Source organism: Symphalangus syndactylus, chromosome 20, assembly GCF_028878055.3.
Source record: "Symphalangus syndactylus isolate Jambi chromosome 20, NHGRI_mSymSyn1-v2.1_pri, whole genome shotgun sequence".
Taxonomy (NCBI): domain Eukaryota; kingdom Metazoa; phylum Chordata; class Mammalia; order Primates; family Hylobatidae; genus Symphalangus; species Symphalangus syndactylus.
Window position 1 is genome coordinate 44231126 of NC_072442.2, and position 16139 is coordinate 44247264.

The 16139-nt window shown below is 45.4% G+C and overlaps 1 protein-coding gene across 9 annotated transcripts in view; it reads left to right on the plus strand.

The window, feature by feature from the left end:
* DHX8 (DEAH-box helicase 8) overlaps positions 1-16139 on the plus strand; it is a 44976-nt gene that overhangs the window by 14379 nt on the left and 14458 nt on the right. For all 9 annotated transcript variants that reach the window (XM_055258879.2, XM_055258877.2, XM_063629099.1 and 6 more), the window contains exons 10-16: positions 1787-1884; positions 2876-3023; positions 7912-8093; positions 10291-10485; positions 11079-11264; positions 11385-11595; positions 11895-12076. In XM_055258879.2, coding sequence (XP_055114854.1) covers positions 1787-1884; positions 2876-3023; positions 7912-8093; positions 10291-10485; positions 11079-11264; positions 11385-11595; positions 11895-12076 — 1202 coding nt within the window. The remainder of the gene's footprint in view (positions 1-1786; positions 1885-2875; positions 3024-7911; positions 8094-10290; positions 10486-11078; positions 11265-11384; positions 11596-11894; positions 12077-16139) is intronic.

Consider the following 16139-nt stretch of genomic DNA (forward strand, 5'->3'; position numbering starts at 1 on the left):
TGGTTAATCTTTGTGAATAATAGTATTTTGAAAAGGCTATATTGTCTCTTAGTGCTTATGTGCAAAACGTTCTTTTTTCCCTATATGCATAGAATTACTGGGTAGGCCAAGTGTCATGGCTCAGCCCTGTAATCCCAGCACTTTGGGAGGCTGGCTGAGATGGTAGGATTGCATGAGCCTAGGAGTTTGAGACCAGCCCTGGCAACATAGCTAGGCCCTGTCTTTACAAAAAAAAAAAAATTAGCCAGGTGTAGTGATGTGTGCCTGTACTCCCAGCCACTGGGGAGGCTGAAGTGGGAGAATTGCTTGAGCCTCGGAGGTCATGCCGCTGTGCTGTAGCCTGGGCAACAGAGCAAGACCCTGTCTTAAAAAACAAAAATTACTGGGTAGTAAGAAATGTGTGTGTTTGACTTTGCTGGGCAGTTCCAAATTGTTTTCTGCTGGTTTCTGTACCGTTTATACTTCTGCCATAAGTGTAAGCAAGTTCCACTTGGTGTTGCTCGATTGTCAAACTAATTTTTTACAAATTTATTATGGGTTAAGAATTATTCCACAATGAAGTTGGATGGCAAATGCCCTAGTACCATTTAGAATGTCAGGAGAGCATTTTCTCACAGGCTTAACTTCTTTTCAAAGTAGGTCTGATCAGTTCTTGGGCTGGAGCACAAATGCTCTAGAAATGGCTGGTGATAGGGGGAATAGTCACCTGGGTTAGAGTTTTACTTGCATTGCTGTCCTTTGACCTGGGAAGGTTTTTTTTTTTTTTTTTGAGACAGGGTTTTGTTCTTGTTGCCCAGGCTGGAGTGCAGTGGCACGGTCTTGGCTCACTGAAACCTCCGTCTCCTGGGTTCAAGCGATCCTCCTGCCTCAGCCTCCCAAGTAGCTGGGATTACAGGTCTGTACCACCAAGCCCAGCTAATTTTTTTGTATTTTTAGTAGAGATGGGGTTTCACCATGTTGACCAGGCTGGTCTGGAACTCTTGACCTTAGGTGATCTGCCCGCCTTAGCCTCCCAAAGTGCTGGGATTACAGGTGAAAGCCACTGCACCCAGCCTTTTTTTTTTTTTAAAGACAGAGTCTCACTCTGTCGCCCAGGCTGGAGTGCAATGGCTTGATCTCAGCTCACTGCAACCTCTGCCTCCCGGATGCAAGCTATTCTCCTATCTCAGCCTCTTGAGTAACTGGGACTACAGGTGCCCACCACCAAGCCAGGATAATTTTTGGATTTTTATTTTATTTATTTATTTATTTTTTTTGAGACGGAGTCTCACTCTGTAGCCCAGGCTGGAGTGCAGTGGCGTGATCGTGGCTCACTGCAAGCTCCACCTCCTGGGTTTACGCCATTCTCCTGCCTCAGCCTCCCGAGTAGCTGGGACTACAGGCGCCCGTCACCACACCTGGCTAATTTTTTTTGTATTTTTAGTAGAAACGGGGTTTCACCGTGTTAGCCAGGATGGTCTCGATCTCCTGACCTCGTGATCCGCCCATCTCAGCCTCCCAAAGTGCTGGGATTACAGGCGTGAGCCACCACGCCCGGCAATTTTTGGATTTTTAATAGAGATGGGGTTTCACTGTGTTGACCAGTCTGATCTCAAACTCTTGACCTCAAGTGATCCTCCTGCCTCGGCCTGCCAAAGTGCTGAGATTACAGGCATGAGCCACCACGCCCCGCCAGGGGAAGCTGTTTTTGATAAAGATTGTTGGTGCCTATGGAAATTAATTGTTTTTGTGAAAATTGTTATTTTCTCTTGTTTATGGCTAATTCTTCTTTTGGGGGGACTTTTAGATGAGGACCTTGAGATTGAATTGGTTGAGGAAGAGCCTCCATTCCTGAGAGGGCACACTAAGCAAAGCATGGACATGAGCCCCATTAAAATTGTCAAGGTGAGAATTATTGGACCTTTAACCTGGAAATGTCAAGTGGACTTCTTTTTCTAAAGTAATAGGTCAGGTTATTAGATCTGCATAAGTAGAACTTGGGCCACAGAAAGTATTACTGGCTGTTAGCCAGGGTCTATAAGAGTTTTGTTTTAAATGGAGGTCGGGTTGGCTTTATTGCTTTTGCCCGTTGAATTCTTTTTTGCTCCTTTTGTGTATTTTGGGTGGAAGCAGAGATAGAGAGGAATGCTTAATCTACCATCATTGCCTTTGCCTGGATTCCTTGGGGCTTGAATCTTGTAGATGCAAAGGCAGTTTTGAAGGATTTACTTGAGCACTTGGGGTTGGCCACCATAGAAAGCTGTAGCACTGGGTGTTGGAGAGGGCAGAGCTGTGAGGGGAATCCAAACCAGAATTCATAGAACAATAAACATTTTAGGCATGGAAAAGGGTATATTAAAGGTCTCCCAGCCCAGCACATATGAAATGCTTAGAATCCACGCATATCATTCTTCTGCAGTGTTCTTCTCATATGGTCATCTCATAGCTGCATGACATTGTTAGTGACAGGGAATTCACCAGCCCTTAAGGAGGTACATTTCATCATGAGATGGATCTGATCGCTAGTTCTTCTTTAGGCATACCTGAAACCTTGCTCACTGAAGTGTCCACATTGGTCTTGATTTTGGTTCCCGGGGTCATACAGAAAAATTCTTATACCTTATGTCCTTCATACATTTAAAGGTAGCACATCATTCCTATCTCTTTTGGGGTTCTCATCTTCAAACTAAACATCCAGTTCCTTCAATGATTTATCATTGTCCTTGTTCATTTTATCTGAATATGCTACGGTTTATACATTTCTTTCATATAGTCTGTTACATTGATAAGAACTTTATTCCAGATGTGGTCTCATGTTTTAGATTACAGGAGCTTAACTTCTACATATTATTTCCTGGACATTTAATCCATGTTGTTTTTTCTTCTGTTGCACCAGAACCCAGATGGCTCCCTCTCCCAAGCAGCAATGATGCAGAGTGCCTTGGCCAAAGAAAGGCGGGAACTCAAACAGGCCCAGCGGGAAGCTGAGATGGATTCTATTCCCATGGGACTCAACAAACACTGGGTTGACCCTCTGCCTGATGGTAGGACCCTTGGAGGGGTGTATGGACCTTGTTTAAAAATCTGAGCCTTTCAGAACACAGGGAGGGGTCACTCCTGGCACACACTAAAAATTTACCCTTGGGCCAGGGGCGATGCCTCATGCCTGTAATCCCAGCACTTTGGGAGGCCAAGGCAGGTGGATCACCTGAGGTCAGGAGTTCGAGACCAACCTGGCCAACATGGTGAAACCAAGTCTCTACTAAAAAAATACAAAAGTTAGCCAGGCATGGTGGCACACACCTGTAATCCCAGCTACTCGGGAGGCTGAGGCAGGAGAATCACTTGAACCCAGGGGGTGGAAGTTGCAGTGAGCTGAGATCAGGCAAGTGTACTCCAGCCTGGGTGATAGAATGACACTCTGTCTCGAAAAAAAAAATTTACCCTTGGTTTTTCAGTTCAGTTAGAGCACGTTTGGTTTTTTCTTAAACACATGTTTAAAACCAAAAATGTTTTAATAGCCATGGTCAAATCATTAGACAGAGTTTTTCTTCTGAATCACTTTAAAAATGTTATTCTAGCCGGGTACGGTGTCTCATGCTGTAATCCCAGCACTTTGGGAGGCTGAGGCGGGCGGATCACGAGGTCAGGAGATCGAGACCATCCTGGCCAACATGGTGAAACCCCGTCTCTACTAAAAATACAAAAAATTAGCCAGGCGTGGTGGTGCACGCCTGTATCCCAGCTACTCGGGATACTGAGGCAGGGGAATCACTTGAACCCTGGAGGCGGAGGTTGCAGTGAGCCAAGATCTTGCCACTGCACTCCAGCCTGGCTACAGAGTGAGACTCCGTCTCAAAAAAAAAAAAAAATTTTATTCTAAAGATAATACAGCTTTGAAACTTCCAGGCTGGGCGCTGTGGCTCACGCCTGTAATCCCAGCACTTTGGGAGGCCAAGACGGGTGGATCACGAGGTCAGGAGATGAAGACCACCCTGGCTAACACGATGAAACCCCGTCTCTACTAAAAATACAAAAAAAATTAGCCAGGCATGGTTGCGGGCGCCTATAGTCCCAGCTACTCGGGAGGCCGAGGCAGGAGAATGGCGTGAACCCGGGAGGCAGAGCTTGCAGTGAGCTGAGATCCCGCTACTGCACTTCAGCCTGGGCAACAGAGCGAGACTCCGTCTCAAAAAAAAAAAAAAAAAAAGAAACTTCCTTTTTCATATAATTCTTTGTGCGGTAAATATTAGCTACGAGATATAGTCATAACAAATACTTAATTTAATTTGTGTTTGGCAACTGGGGATACAGATGTGAATTAAACAGATATGATCCCTGCTTTTATGCACTGCAGCTTAGTCAGGGAAATGGATATTAATTAAATAATTACCAAATAATTAAATTATGATCAGTGCCATGTGAAGAAGTACAGGCAATGTAATTGACTGTGGTGGGTCACTTCCCTGGGGAAATTGAGACCCAAAGGATAAATGGGACTCAGTCTGTCAAGTGGAGATGGGATGGAGGTTGGGGAGTATGTTCCAGCCTGAGGAGTAGCCCATGTTTTGTTTGTGGGGTGGGAAAGAAGGAACTGAAAGAAGGCCTGTGTGTGTGGATGGAATAGAGAGAGCAATGGGCAGTGGTAGGGGATGAGATAAGAACATCAGGCCAGGGCTTTGTAGGTGGCATTAGGAAGCTGGGCTGAATTCTAATAGCACTGGGAGATGCTGAAAAGTTCTTTTGTTGTTGTTGTTTTTGTTTCTGAGACGGAGTTTTGCTTTTGTTGCCTAGGCTGGAGTGCAACGCCGTGATCTCGACTCACTGCAACCTCCACCTCCTTGGTTCAAGTGATTCTCCTGCCTCAACCTCCCAAGTAGCTGGGATTACAGGCATGCGCCACCATGCCTAGCTAATTTTTTGTATTTTTAGTAGAGATGAGGTTCCTCCATGTTGGTCAGGCTGGTCTTGAACTCGCGACCTCAGGTGATCCCCCCCCCCCATCTCGGCCTCCCAAAGTGCTGGGATTACAAGTGTTAGCCACCGTGCCCAGCCAGATGTTGAAAGTTTGCAGCTGGCACATGGCATGACCAGAGTTGCATTTCCAAAGGATGATTCAGGGTGCCCTGCAAAATGAGTTGGATGGGGCACATGTGATGATTTAGGAAGCTTTTATAATAATTCAGAAGAGAGAGGATGGTGGCTTGAACGTGGAGGTAGCAAAGAGGAGGGATGTACGTGAGAAAAGTAATTTGCTGAATGTGGGGCAACAGGAATGGTTAAAGATGACTTCCAGGTTTCTGGTATGAGTGCTAGGATGAATGATGGGAACACTGGAGGAGAAATGGGTTTGTGGGGAAAGATGGTGAATTCCGTTTTGGACTTGTGTCCGAGGCAACTAGCGGACATCTTAGGTTGAGGTATCCAGTGTAGAATTGAATATAAGAGCTCAGAAGAGAGGTCTGGGCTGGAGACAGAAGTTTGGGAATTGTGTTAATTTAGATATCAGTTTGGCTGCATGTATTAGAGATTCAAATATTAGATTAGGTTCGGCATGATGGCTCACGCCTATAATCCCAACACTTTGGGAGGCTGAGGCAGGAGAATTGCTTAAGGCCAGGAGTTCAAGACCAGTCTGGGCAACATAATAAGACCTTATCTCTATTTTATTTTATTTTATTTTGTTTCTTTTGTTATTTTATTTTATTTCAGTTTAGTTTAGTTTAATTTTTGAGATGGAGTCTCACTATGTTGCCCCAGCTGGAGTGCAGTGATACGATCTTGGCTCACTGCATCCCCTGCCTCCTGGGTTCAAGCAATTCTCCTGCCTCAGCCTCCCAAGTAGCTGGGACTACAGGTCCTCGCCACCATGCCCAAGTAATTTTTTTGTGTTTTTGGTAGAGACAGGGTTTCACCATGTTGGTCAGGCTGGTCTCGAACTTCTGACCTCAAATGATCTTGCCCCCCTTGGCCTCCCAAAGTGCTAGGATTACTGGTGAGCCACCGTGCCTGGCCCTTGTCTCTATTTTAAAATTAAATTTTTAAAAACGACAAAAATAAAAACCTAAATATTAGATTTACAGTAGAAGGTTGGACATATTTGTTCATTGTTTAACAATATCATCTTCCATTTCCTCAGAATAAACCCATTCATTCCCTTTTACCCTTTAGTGAAATGTTCTCCATGACCCTCCTTTGGCCTCTGCCAAAGCTCACTTATTTGGTTAGTAGGCATAAGTATTTTTTCGTAGCCAGCTTTTGGCATCAAATTTGTAAAATGTTTGCATATGCTAGAGAGCCACTAAAATTCTGCTCATTTTTTTTTTCTCCTCAAGCCACAATTCCAAGGTGAATCTTGAAAATATAAGCTAGGTCTGGGCAAGGTGGCTCACACCTGTAATCCCAGCACTTTGGGAGGCCGAGGCAGACAGATCGCTTGAGTTGGGGAATTTGAAACCAAGCTGGGCAATGTGGTGAAACCCTGTCTCTGAAAAAAATACAAAAATTAGTCCGGGCATGGTGGCTCACGCCTGTAATCCCAGCAGTTTGGGAGGCTGAGGCGGGTGGATCACCTGAGGTCAGGAGTTTGAGACCAGCCTAGCCAACATAGTGAAACCCCATCTGTGCTAAAAATAGAAAAATTAACAGATGTGGTGGCACGCACCTGTAATCCCAGCTGCTAGGGAGGCTGAGGCAAGAGAATCACTTGAACCTGGGAGGCGGAGGTTGCAGTGAGCCGAGATCACGCCATTGCACTCCAGCCTGGGCAACAATTGCGAAACTCCGTTTAAAAAAAAAAAAAGTTTAGCCGGGTGTGATCACGTGCACCTGTAGTCCCAGCTACTCAGGAGGCTAACATGGGAGGATTGCTTGAGCCCAGGAGGTGGAGGTTGCTGAGCTAAGATATTGCCACTGCGCTCCAGCCTGCTGGGCGTCAGAGCCAGGCCCTGTCTCAAATAAAAAAAAATTAATCTGAGAGAAGCCAGGCACAACAGAACACGTATTGTATGAAATATCCAGAATAGGACCCATAGACATAGAAAGTAGACTAATGGTTGCCAAGGGAAAGGAAAAGGGAGGAATGGGGAGTAACTGCTAATGGGCACAGGGTTTCTTTCTGGGATGATGAAAATACTCTAAATAGTGGGTATAGTTGCACAACTTAATGAATATACAGTAAAACACTGAGTTAAACACTTAAAAAGAGTGACACGGAGGCCTGGCTTGGTGGCTCATACCTGTAATCCCAGCACTTTGGGAGGCCAAGGAGAGAGGATTGCTTGAGCCCAGGAATTTGAGGCTGCAGTGAGCCGTGATTGCGTCACTGCACTCCATCCTTGGAAACGGAGCAAGACCCTGTCTCAAAAAAATAAAATAAAATAAAAAAAGTGTGACATGGTTTGTGAATTACATCTTGATATAGCAGTTATTTAAAAAGGGGAGAGTGCTGCGCATGGTGGCCACACCTGTAATTCCATTACTTTGGGAGGGTAAGATGGGTGGATTGCTTTAGCCCAGGAGTTCGAGACCAGCCTGGCAACACAGAGTGACCTCTTCTCGCTTGAGCCCAGCAGGTCAGGGCTGCAGTGAGCCAGGATTGCACCACTGCACTCCCACTTGGATGACAGAGCAAGACCCTACCTAAAAAAAAAATAATTCCAGTGTCAAACAATCAGGTCTTCACTTCTCTCAACTAACCTTTTTTCTGACATCACAGGTGTGTAGCACCACTTGTTACAGTCTCTTTCCCATTCCCTGCTGCCCCTTCTGTATTCTTTTCTTCACATTAATTTGTTTCTTTGAGTACTTTTGATCACGGGTCGCTAAATTGAGATGCTGCATGTGCAGTGCCCACGTGCCATTTTATTTTTTTTCCTGGTACATCGTGAAGTAGCTTGAGGACAATACTAAGTTGCTTGTTTTCCTTTCCAGCGGAAGGCAGACAGATTGCTGCCAACATGAGGGGTATTGGGATGATGCCCAATGATATTCCTGAGTGGAAGAAGCATGCCTTTGGGGGCAACAAAGCCTCTTACGGAAAAAAGACCCAGATGTCAATCCTTGAGCAGAGGGAGAGCCTGCCCATCTACAAACTGAAGGAGCAGTTGGTCCAGGTGAGAAGACTTTTATGATGTATTCGTGGGGAGTAGGGTTATTGTCTAAAAGAGGGGTGATATTTTTAAATTGAAACTAACGGGACAAGTGTATGCCTACTTGAAGTGGATCATCCAAAAGGGTTAAGAAAGAAGGAGAAAACTTTCTAAATACTTTTTTTTAAAATGGGGCTGGGCGCGGTAGCACATGCCTATAATCCCAGCACATCGGAGGCCAAGGCAGGAGGATCACTTGAGCCTAGGAGTTTGAAACCAGCCTGGGGCAACATAGGGAATCTTGTCTCTATAAAAAATAAAAAATTTGGTGGGGCATGGTGGCTCACACCTGTAATCCGGCACTTTGGGAGGCAAAGGTGGGCGGATCACAAGTTCAGGAGTTCAGGACCATCCTGGCCAACATGGTGAAACCCTGTCTCTACTAAAAATACAAAAAATCAGCTGGTCATGGTGGCACATGCCTATAATCCCAGCTACTCTGGAGGCTGAGGCAAGAGAATCGCTTGAATCAGGGAGTCGGAGGTCGCAATGACTCAAGATCACGCCGCTGCACTCCAGCCTGGCTACAGAGAGAGACTCCGTCTAAAAAAAAAAAAAAAAATTACCTGGGTGTGGTGGTCCATGCCCGTAGTCCCAGCTACTCAGGAGGCTGAGATAAGAGGATTGCTTGAGCCTGAGAGGTCGAGGCTGCAGTGAACTGCAATCACACCACTGCACTCCAGCCTGGGTGATCGAGTGAGACCCCATATCACAAATGTTTGTGTGTGCATGTACAGACACGCATACTTATGTATGTGTCTGTATATTTTCTTTTTCCTGGGGCCCCTAGAACAGTTCTAAGTGGGCAGAGTATTGTGTTGCATGGACCAACAGCTCTGTTCAGTAATTAAAAATGAGGATACTCAGTCAGTAAACTCATATGGGCAACTCATAGAGTGCTTCGGTACTCTATATTCTGGAGTTCTGATTTTAAGACCACCGAGTCTTCCTTGAGGTAATCAGGTTTACTAGTTTCCAGTGAATCCTTTCAACAATATCTTATATGTATACAAGCAAGTACAAAATATGCACACACACACACACACATTTTATATGAGTACTGTTATGTGTTTACAGGTGGCAGTGATATTATATACACTGTTCTATATCTTTTTCCACTTAATGATATGTCTCAGAGATTTGTGTGTGTGTGTGTGTGTGTGTATGTGTGTGTGTGTGTGTGTGACAGAGTCTCGCTTTGTGCAGGCTGGAGTACAGTGGCATGATCTCAGCTCACGGCAACCTCTACCTCCTGGGCTCAAGTGATCTTCCTACCTCAGACTCCCAAGTAGATGGGACTACAAGGCATGCACCATCATGCTCAGCTAGTTTTTTGTATTTTTTGTAGAGATGCGGTCTCACTGTATTGTCCAGGCTGGTCTTGAACTCCTGGACTCAAGCAGTCCTCCCTCCTTGGCCTCCCAAAGTGCTAGGATTACAAGCATGAGCCACTGCGCCTGGCCTTCTTAAAAAAAAAAAAAAAAAAAATGCCAGGCCAGGCACAGTGGCTCACGCCTGAATCCCAATACTTTGGGAGGCCAAGAGGCGAGTGGATCACCTGAGGTCAGGAGTTCGAGACCAGCCTGGCCAACATGGTGAAACCCTGTCACTACTAAAAGTACAAAAATTAGCCAGGCGTGCTGGCGGCCACTTGCAGTCCCAGCTACTTGGGAGGCTGAGGCAGGAGAATCGCTTGAATCCGGGAGGTGGAGGTTGCAGTGAGCTGAGATCATGCCACTGCACTCCAGCATGGGCGACAGAGTGAGACTTCATCTCAAAAAAAAAAAAAAAGCCTTTTTTTATGGGCTGTATTATTTGGATAGGCTCTGGTTTATTTAACTAGTCCTATATCCATAGAAACATCGTTGATTGTAATCCTTGGCTGTTACAAACAACATAGAAATAAGAAATAACTTTTGAGGAAAGATACTAGAAATTTGGGAGTTACAGTGGGAAGGAACACTTTTTATGTATCTTTTAAATTCATTGTTGACTTCTTTAACTATATGTGTATATTCCTGTTTTCTTTGGTGTTAGAATATAGTAATTATTTTATTCCAGAGTAATGTAGATTTTAATGACCATATTTATATTCTGTTTGATGACCATATTTATATTCTGGCAGATTTTAATTACCATATTTATATTCTGTTGCTTTCAGGCCGTCCATGACAATCAGATCTTGATTGTCATTGGTGAGACAGGATCTGGAAAGACAACACAGATCACCCAGTACCTGGCGGAGGCAGGCTACACTTCCAGGGGCAAGATTGGGTGTACCCAGCCCAGAAGAGTGGCAGCTATGTCGGTGGCCAAAAGAGTGTCAGAGGAGTTTGGTTGTTGCTTAGGTCAAGAGGTAAGTAGATAGTGGAGTCGCTCTAAAAATACTGGAAACAAAGGCCCAGATCTCTTAATCTATCAAATGGAAATATTAATAATACTACCTTTTTTCAGGTTTCTCCTGAGGGAGAGAGAGTTCCCATTGTCATAATCAGTCTGTTCAGGGTATAGTCTAAGACATACCTTACTATGAGGAAATTACTGTACATCCTGATCAGATTCTTTTTTTTTTTTTTTTTTTTTGAGACGGAGTCTTGCTCTGTCACCCAGGCTGGAGCACAGTGGCGCAATCTCGGCTCACTGCAAGCTCCGCCTCCCGGGTTCACACCATTCTCCTGCCTCAGCCTCTCCAAGTAGCTGGGACTACAGGCGCCCGGCTAATTTTTTGTATTTTTAGTAGAGACGGGGTTTCACCGTGGTCTCGATCTCCTGACCTCGTAATCCGCCCGCCTCGGCCACCCAAAGTGCTGGGATTACAAGCGTGAGCCACCGCGCCCAACGATCAGATTCTTAAGATTATGAGTGACAGTGACTGGGCTGAAATCTTGCCTGGTGATTGGGAAAAGGAGACATTTGTATCCTAGGTTTTCCCCTTCTGTTCTGCTTTAGGTGGGCTACACCATTCGATTTGAGGACTGCACTAGCCCTGAAACAGTCATCAAGTACATGACAGATGGGATGTTACTTAGAGAGTGCTTGATTGACCCTGACCTCACTCAGTACGCGATCATCATGTTGGACGAGGCGCATGAGAGGACAATTCACACTGATGTGCTCTTTGGATTGTTGAAAAAGGTAACTAGATGCTCTTTAATGACCCCTCTACCTGTTGGAAACTGAATTCTGGCAGTTGGATTTGAGTACCTGTGTCTTTGGGTAGTCCTTGTCAGTAAGCCACATAATATTTCTCTTTAGACAGTTCAGAAACGGCAGGACATGAAGCTGATTGTCACCTCAGCCACCTTGGATGCAGTGAAGTTTTCTCAATACTTCTATGAAGCTCCCATTTTCACCATCCCAGGTCGAACATATCCAGTGGAAATACTGTACACAAAGGAACCTGAGACAGATTATTTGGATGCCAGCCTGATTACTGTTATGCAGATTCATTTAACAGAACCACCAGGTAAAGGGAAAAAGCAATTTTTTCCCTCTTAGGCCAAAAGTCCTCATATGGGCATCTCTTTTGCTAATCTTTTTAAAAACACCTTCTAAATATTCATCTCTCTGCAAGCCTCAGGTTTGTATGTTTGAAATGATGGTGGTTATAATGTCATATATAAACAAACTTCTATTGTTTACTTACTGGTCAGAATATGAATGTATATGTTCTGTTCTTTGAAGTTTTATTAATATCACCATAGCCTTTGTATAGAACACACACACACACAGAGAAAGTAGATGAATGTTCTATTCTGCTCGTAGGTGATATCCTGGTCTTCCTGACTGGTCAGGAAGAAATTGATACTGCTTGTGAGATCCTGTATGAAAGAATGAAATCCCTGGGACCTGATGTTCCAGAGTTAATTATCCTTCCAGTGTACTCTGCTCTTCCCAGTGAGATGCAGACCCGAATCTTTGACCCAGCTCCACCAGGCAGCAGAAAGGTAACATGCAAAAATGAAGCTTCCATGTGCCCTGAAACCATGTGTTGTGTGCAGCCTGCCAGCCATAGTAGGCATTGCTTAGGGTGTATGCAAGTCTTTTTTTTTTTTTTCTCGAGACAGAGTCTCACTCTCACCCAGGCAGGAGTGCAGTGGCGCCATCTCAGCTCACTGCAAGCTCCGCCTCCCGGGTTCATGCCATTCTCCTGCCTCAGCCTCCTGAGTAGCTGAGACTACAGGCACCCGCCACCACGCACAGCTAATTTTTTGTATTTTTAGTAGAGACGGGGTTTCACTGTGTTAGCCAGTATGGTCTCGATCTCCTGACCTCGTGATCCGCCCGCCTCGTCCTCCCAAAGTGCTGGGATTACAGGCATGAGCCACCGCGCCCGGCCAGGTGTATGCAAGTCTTGTTTGTTAGGTTTCAGAGACTGGTCCAACCAATTTGTTTAGGAATGAGGTCCAACCAATTTGTTTAGTATGTGACCTCTCCTCTTCTTCCTCTTCTTCATTTGACAAATGTTTTTTGAGCATCTACCAGGCTTTGGGCTACACATTGGAGCTGCATTGTGAGAACAAGCCTCTATCTGCTGTGGGGCATCCCCAGGCAACAGACTTTCAGCATTTAGTGTGAAAATGCCACTCATGCTTGGATACCTAGGTGGGAGCACCCAACCCTGTCTTCCTAGAGGAAATAAGGATCTAAGGTAGTCCTGGAGAACTCTTGAAAGGCAAGGGGACAAGCATTCTGAGGACACAGAACTATCTGTGATGGCCTGGAGACGAGCAAGTGGGGCCAGTTCAGGGAATGGCATAGTTCCAGTGGCTGGAACCAAGTATACGACTGTGTGTATGAGACAACAGGAAAGGAGACAGATGGATGTAGGTATTTTTTTAATAACAGTTTTATTGAGATATAATTTACATACCTTTCAATTAATTCCCTCCATCTCCCACTTTTTTTTTTTTTTTTTGAGATGGGTCTCACTCTGTCACCCAAGCTGGAGTGCAGTGGTGTGATCTCAGCTCACTGCAACCTCTGCCTTTCAGGCTCAAGTGATCCTCCTGCCTCAGCCTCCTAAGCAGCTGGGACTACAGGCGCATGCCACCATTCTTGGCTAATTTTTGTTTTTGTTTTTGTTTTTGTTTTGAGACGGAGTTTCACTCTTGTTGCCCAGGCTGGAGTGCAATGGCACAATCTCGGCTCACTGCAACCTTCACCTCTCAGGTTCAAGCGATTCCCCTGCCTCAGCCTCTGGAGTAGCTGGGACTATAGGCATCCACTACCACGCCTGGCTTATTTTTGTATTTTTAGTAGAGATGGGGTTTCCCCACGTTGGCCGGGCTGGTCTCGAACTCCTGACCTCATGTGATCTGCCGGTCTCGGCCTCCCAAAGTGCTGGGATTACCGGCGTGAGCCACCACGCCCAGCCAATTTTTGTATTTTTTTTGTAGAGACACAGTTTCGCCATGTGGCCCAGATTGGAATTTACCATTTTTTTGTTTGTTTGTTTGTTTGTTTGTTTTGAGACGGAGTTTCGCTCTTGTTGCTGAGGCTGGAGTGCAATGGTGCAATCTCGGCTCACTGCAACCTCCACCTCCCAGATTCAAGCGATTCTCCTGCCTCAGCCTCCCAAATAGCTGGGATTACAGGCATGTGCCACCACGCCCAGCTAATTTTGTGTTTTTAGTAGAGACAGGGTTTCTCCATGCTGGTCAGGCTGCTCTCGAACTCCTGACCTCAGATGATCTGCCCCCCTCGGCCTCCCAAAGTGCTGGGATTACAGGCGTGAGCCACCGTGCCCAGCCAGAATTTACCCTTTTAAAGTGTACAATTCAAAGGCTTTTACCCATGGTATGTGGGGATTGGTTCCAGGACCCCCAAGGATATCAAAATCCAAGTATGCTCAAGTCTCTTATATAAAATGCCATAGTATTTGCATGTAACCTATGCACATGTTCCTGTGTGATACTTTATCTCTAGATTACCTGTAATACCTCATACAGTGTAAATGCTATATAAGTAGTTGTTTTACTGTATTTTTTATTTGTATTTTTTTATTGTTGTATTTTTTTCCTCAAATATTTTTAATCTGCTGTTGGTTGAATCCACAGATGGGAAACCAGCAGATACAGAGGGCTAACCATATTCACAGAATTGTGCAGCCATCACCACAATTATATTTAGAACAATTTTATCTCCCTAAAAAGAAATGCTGTACCCTTTAGCAGTCATCTACCCCCATTTACTCCTCTGCTCAGCCCCTGGAAACCACTAACCTATATCTTCCATCTCTGTGGATTTGCCTATTCTAGACATTTCATATAAATGAAATCATATATTTGTGGCTGGCTTATTTCCAGTGATTTTTCCAGACTTAGCATGTTTTCAGAGTTCATCAACATTGTAGTATGTATCAATACTTCATTTCTTTTTCTTGCTGAATACTGTTGTGTTGTATGGGCACAACACATTTTGTTTGTCCATTTATCAGTTAATGGACACTGGAGCTGAGCGCAGTGGCTCACGCCTGTAATTTCATCACTTTGGGAGGCTGAGGCAGATGGATCACCTGAGGTCAAGAGTTCAAGACCAGCCTGGCCAATATGGTGAAACCCTGTCTCTACTAAAAATACAAAAATTAGCCAGGCTTGGTGGCGGGTGCCTGTAATCCCAGCTACCTGGGAGGCTGAGGCAGGAGAATCACCTGAACCCAGGAGGCAGATGTCTCAGTGAGCCGAGGTCGTGCCATTGCACTCCAGCCTGGGCAATGAGCAAAACTATCTGAAAAGAAAGAAAAAGATAGACATAGGAGTCATTTTCACTTTTGGGCTTTCTTGAATAATGCTGCTGTGAACATTTGTTTACACATTTTTGTGTGAGCCAGGCGCAGTGGCTTATGCCTGTGATCCCAGCATTTTTTTGTTTTTTTTTTGTTTTTTTGAGACAGAGTCTTGCTCTGTCATCCAGGCTGGAATGCAGTGGCATGATCTTGGTTCACTGCAGCCTCTGCCTCCCAGGTTCAAGTGATTCTTCTGCCTCAGCCTCCTGAGTAGCTGGGATTACAGGCATGTGCCACCACGCCTGGCTAATTTTTGTATTTTTGGTAGAGACAGGGTTTCGCCATGTTGGCCTGGCTAGTCTCGAACTCCTGACCTCAGATGATCCATCTGCCTCAGCCTCCCAAAGTGCTAGGATTACAGGCGTGAGCCACCGTGCCTGGCAGATCCCAGCATTTTTGGAGGCCAAGGTGGGAGGATCCCTTGAGCCCAGAAATTCAGGATCAGCCTGGGCAACATGGTGAGACCCCTATCTCTACAAAAAAAAAAAAAAAAAAAATCAGCCAGGCGTGCTGGCACATGCCTGTAGTCCCAGCTACTCAAGAGATTGAGGTGGGAGGATCACTTGAGCCTAGGAGGGTGAGGCTGCTATGAGCCATGATCACACCACTTTACTCCAGCCAGGGCTACAGAGCAAACCAGACCCTGTCTCAAAAAAGAAAACCAAGTTTTTGTGTGGATGTATGTTTTCATTTCTCTTGGACATATACCTAAGAGTAGAAGGCAGATGGACTTGGCCGGGAGTGGTGGCTCACACCTGTAATCCCAGCACTTTGGGAGGCCAAGGCAGGTGGATCACGAGGTCAGGAGTTCAAGACCAGCCTGGCCAACATAATGAAACCCAGTCTGTACTAAAAATACAAAAATTAGCCAGGCATGGTGGCGCGTGCCTGTAATCCCAGCTACTCGGGAGGCTGAGGCAGGAGAATCGCTTGAACGCGGGAGGTGGAGGTTGCAGTGAGCCGAGATCGCACCACTGCACTCCAGCTTGGGCAACAGAGTGAGACTCTGTCTCAAAAAAAAAAAGAAGGCAGATGGACTTGAGTAATGTTAAAAAGTTAAAATGGATAAGACTTGGTGGTTACTAGCAGGTAAAGGGAAGAAGGGTGAGGGAAGTCAGGCATGACTCTCAGGTTTCTGGCTTGCGCAGCTGGATGGAAGATGGCACTGAGGAGGGAAACACGGGAGGAGGCTTGAGTGGAAAGATGGTGAATTTCTCCCCTAT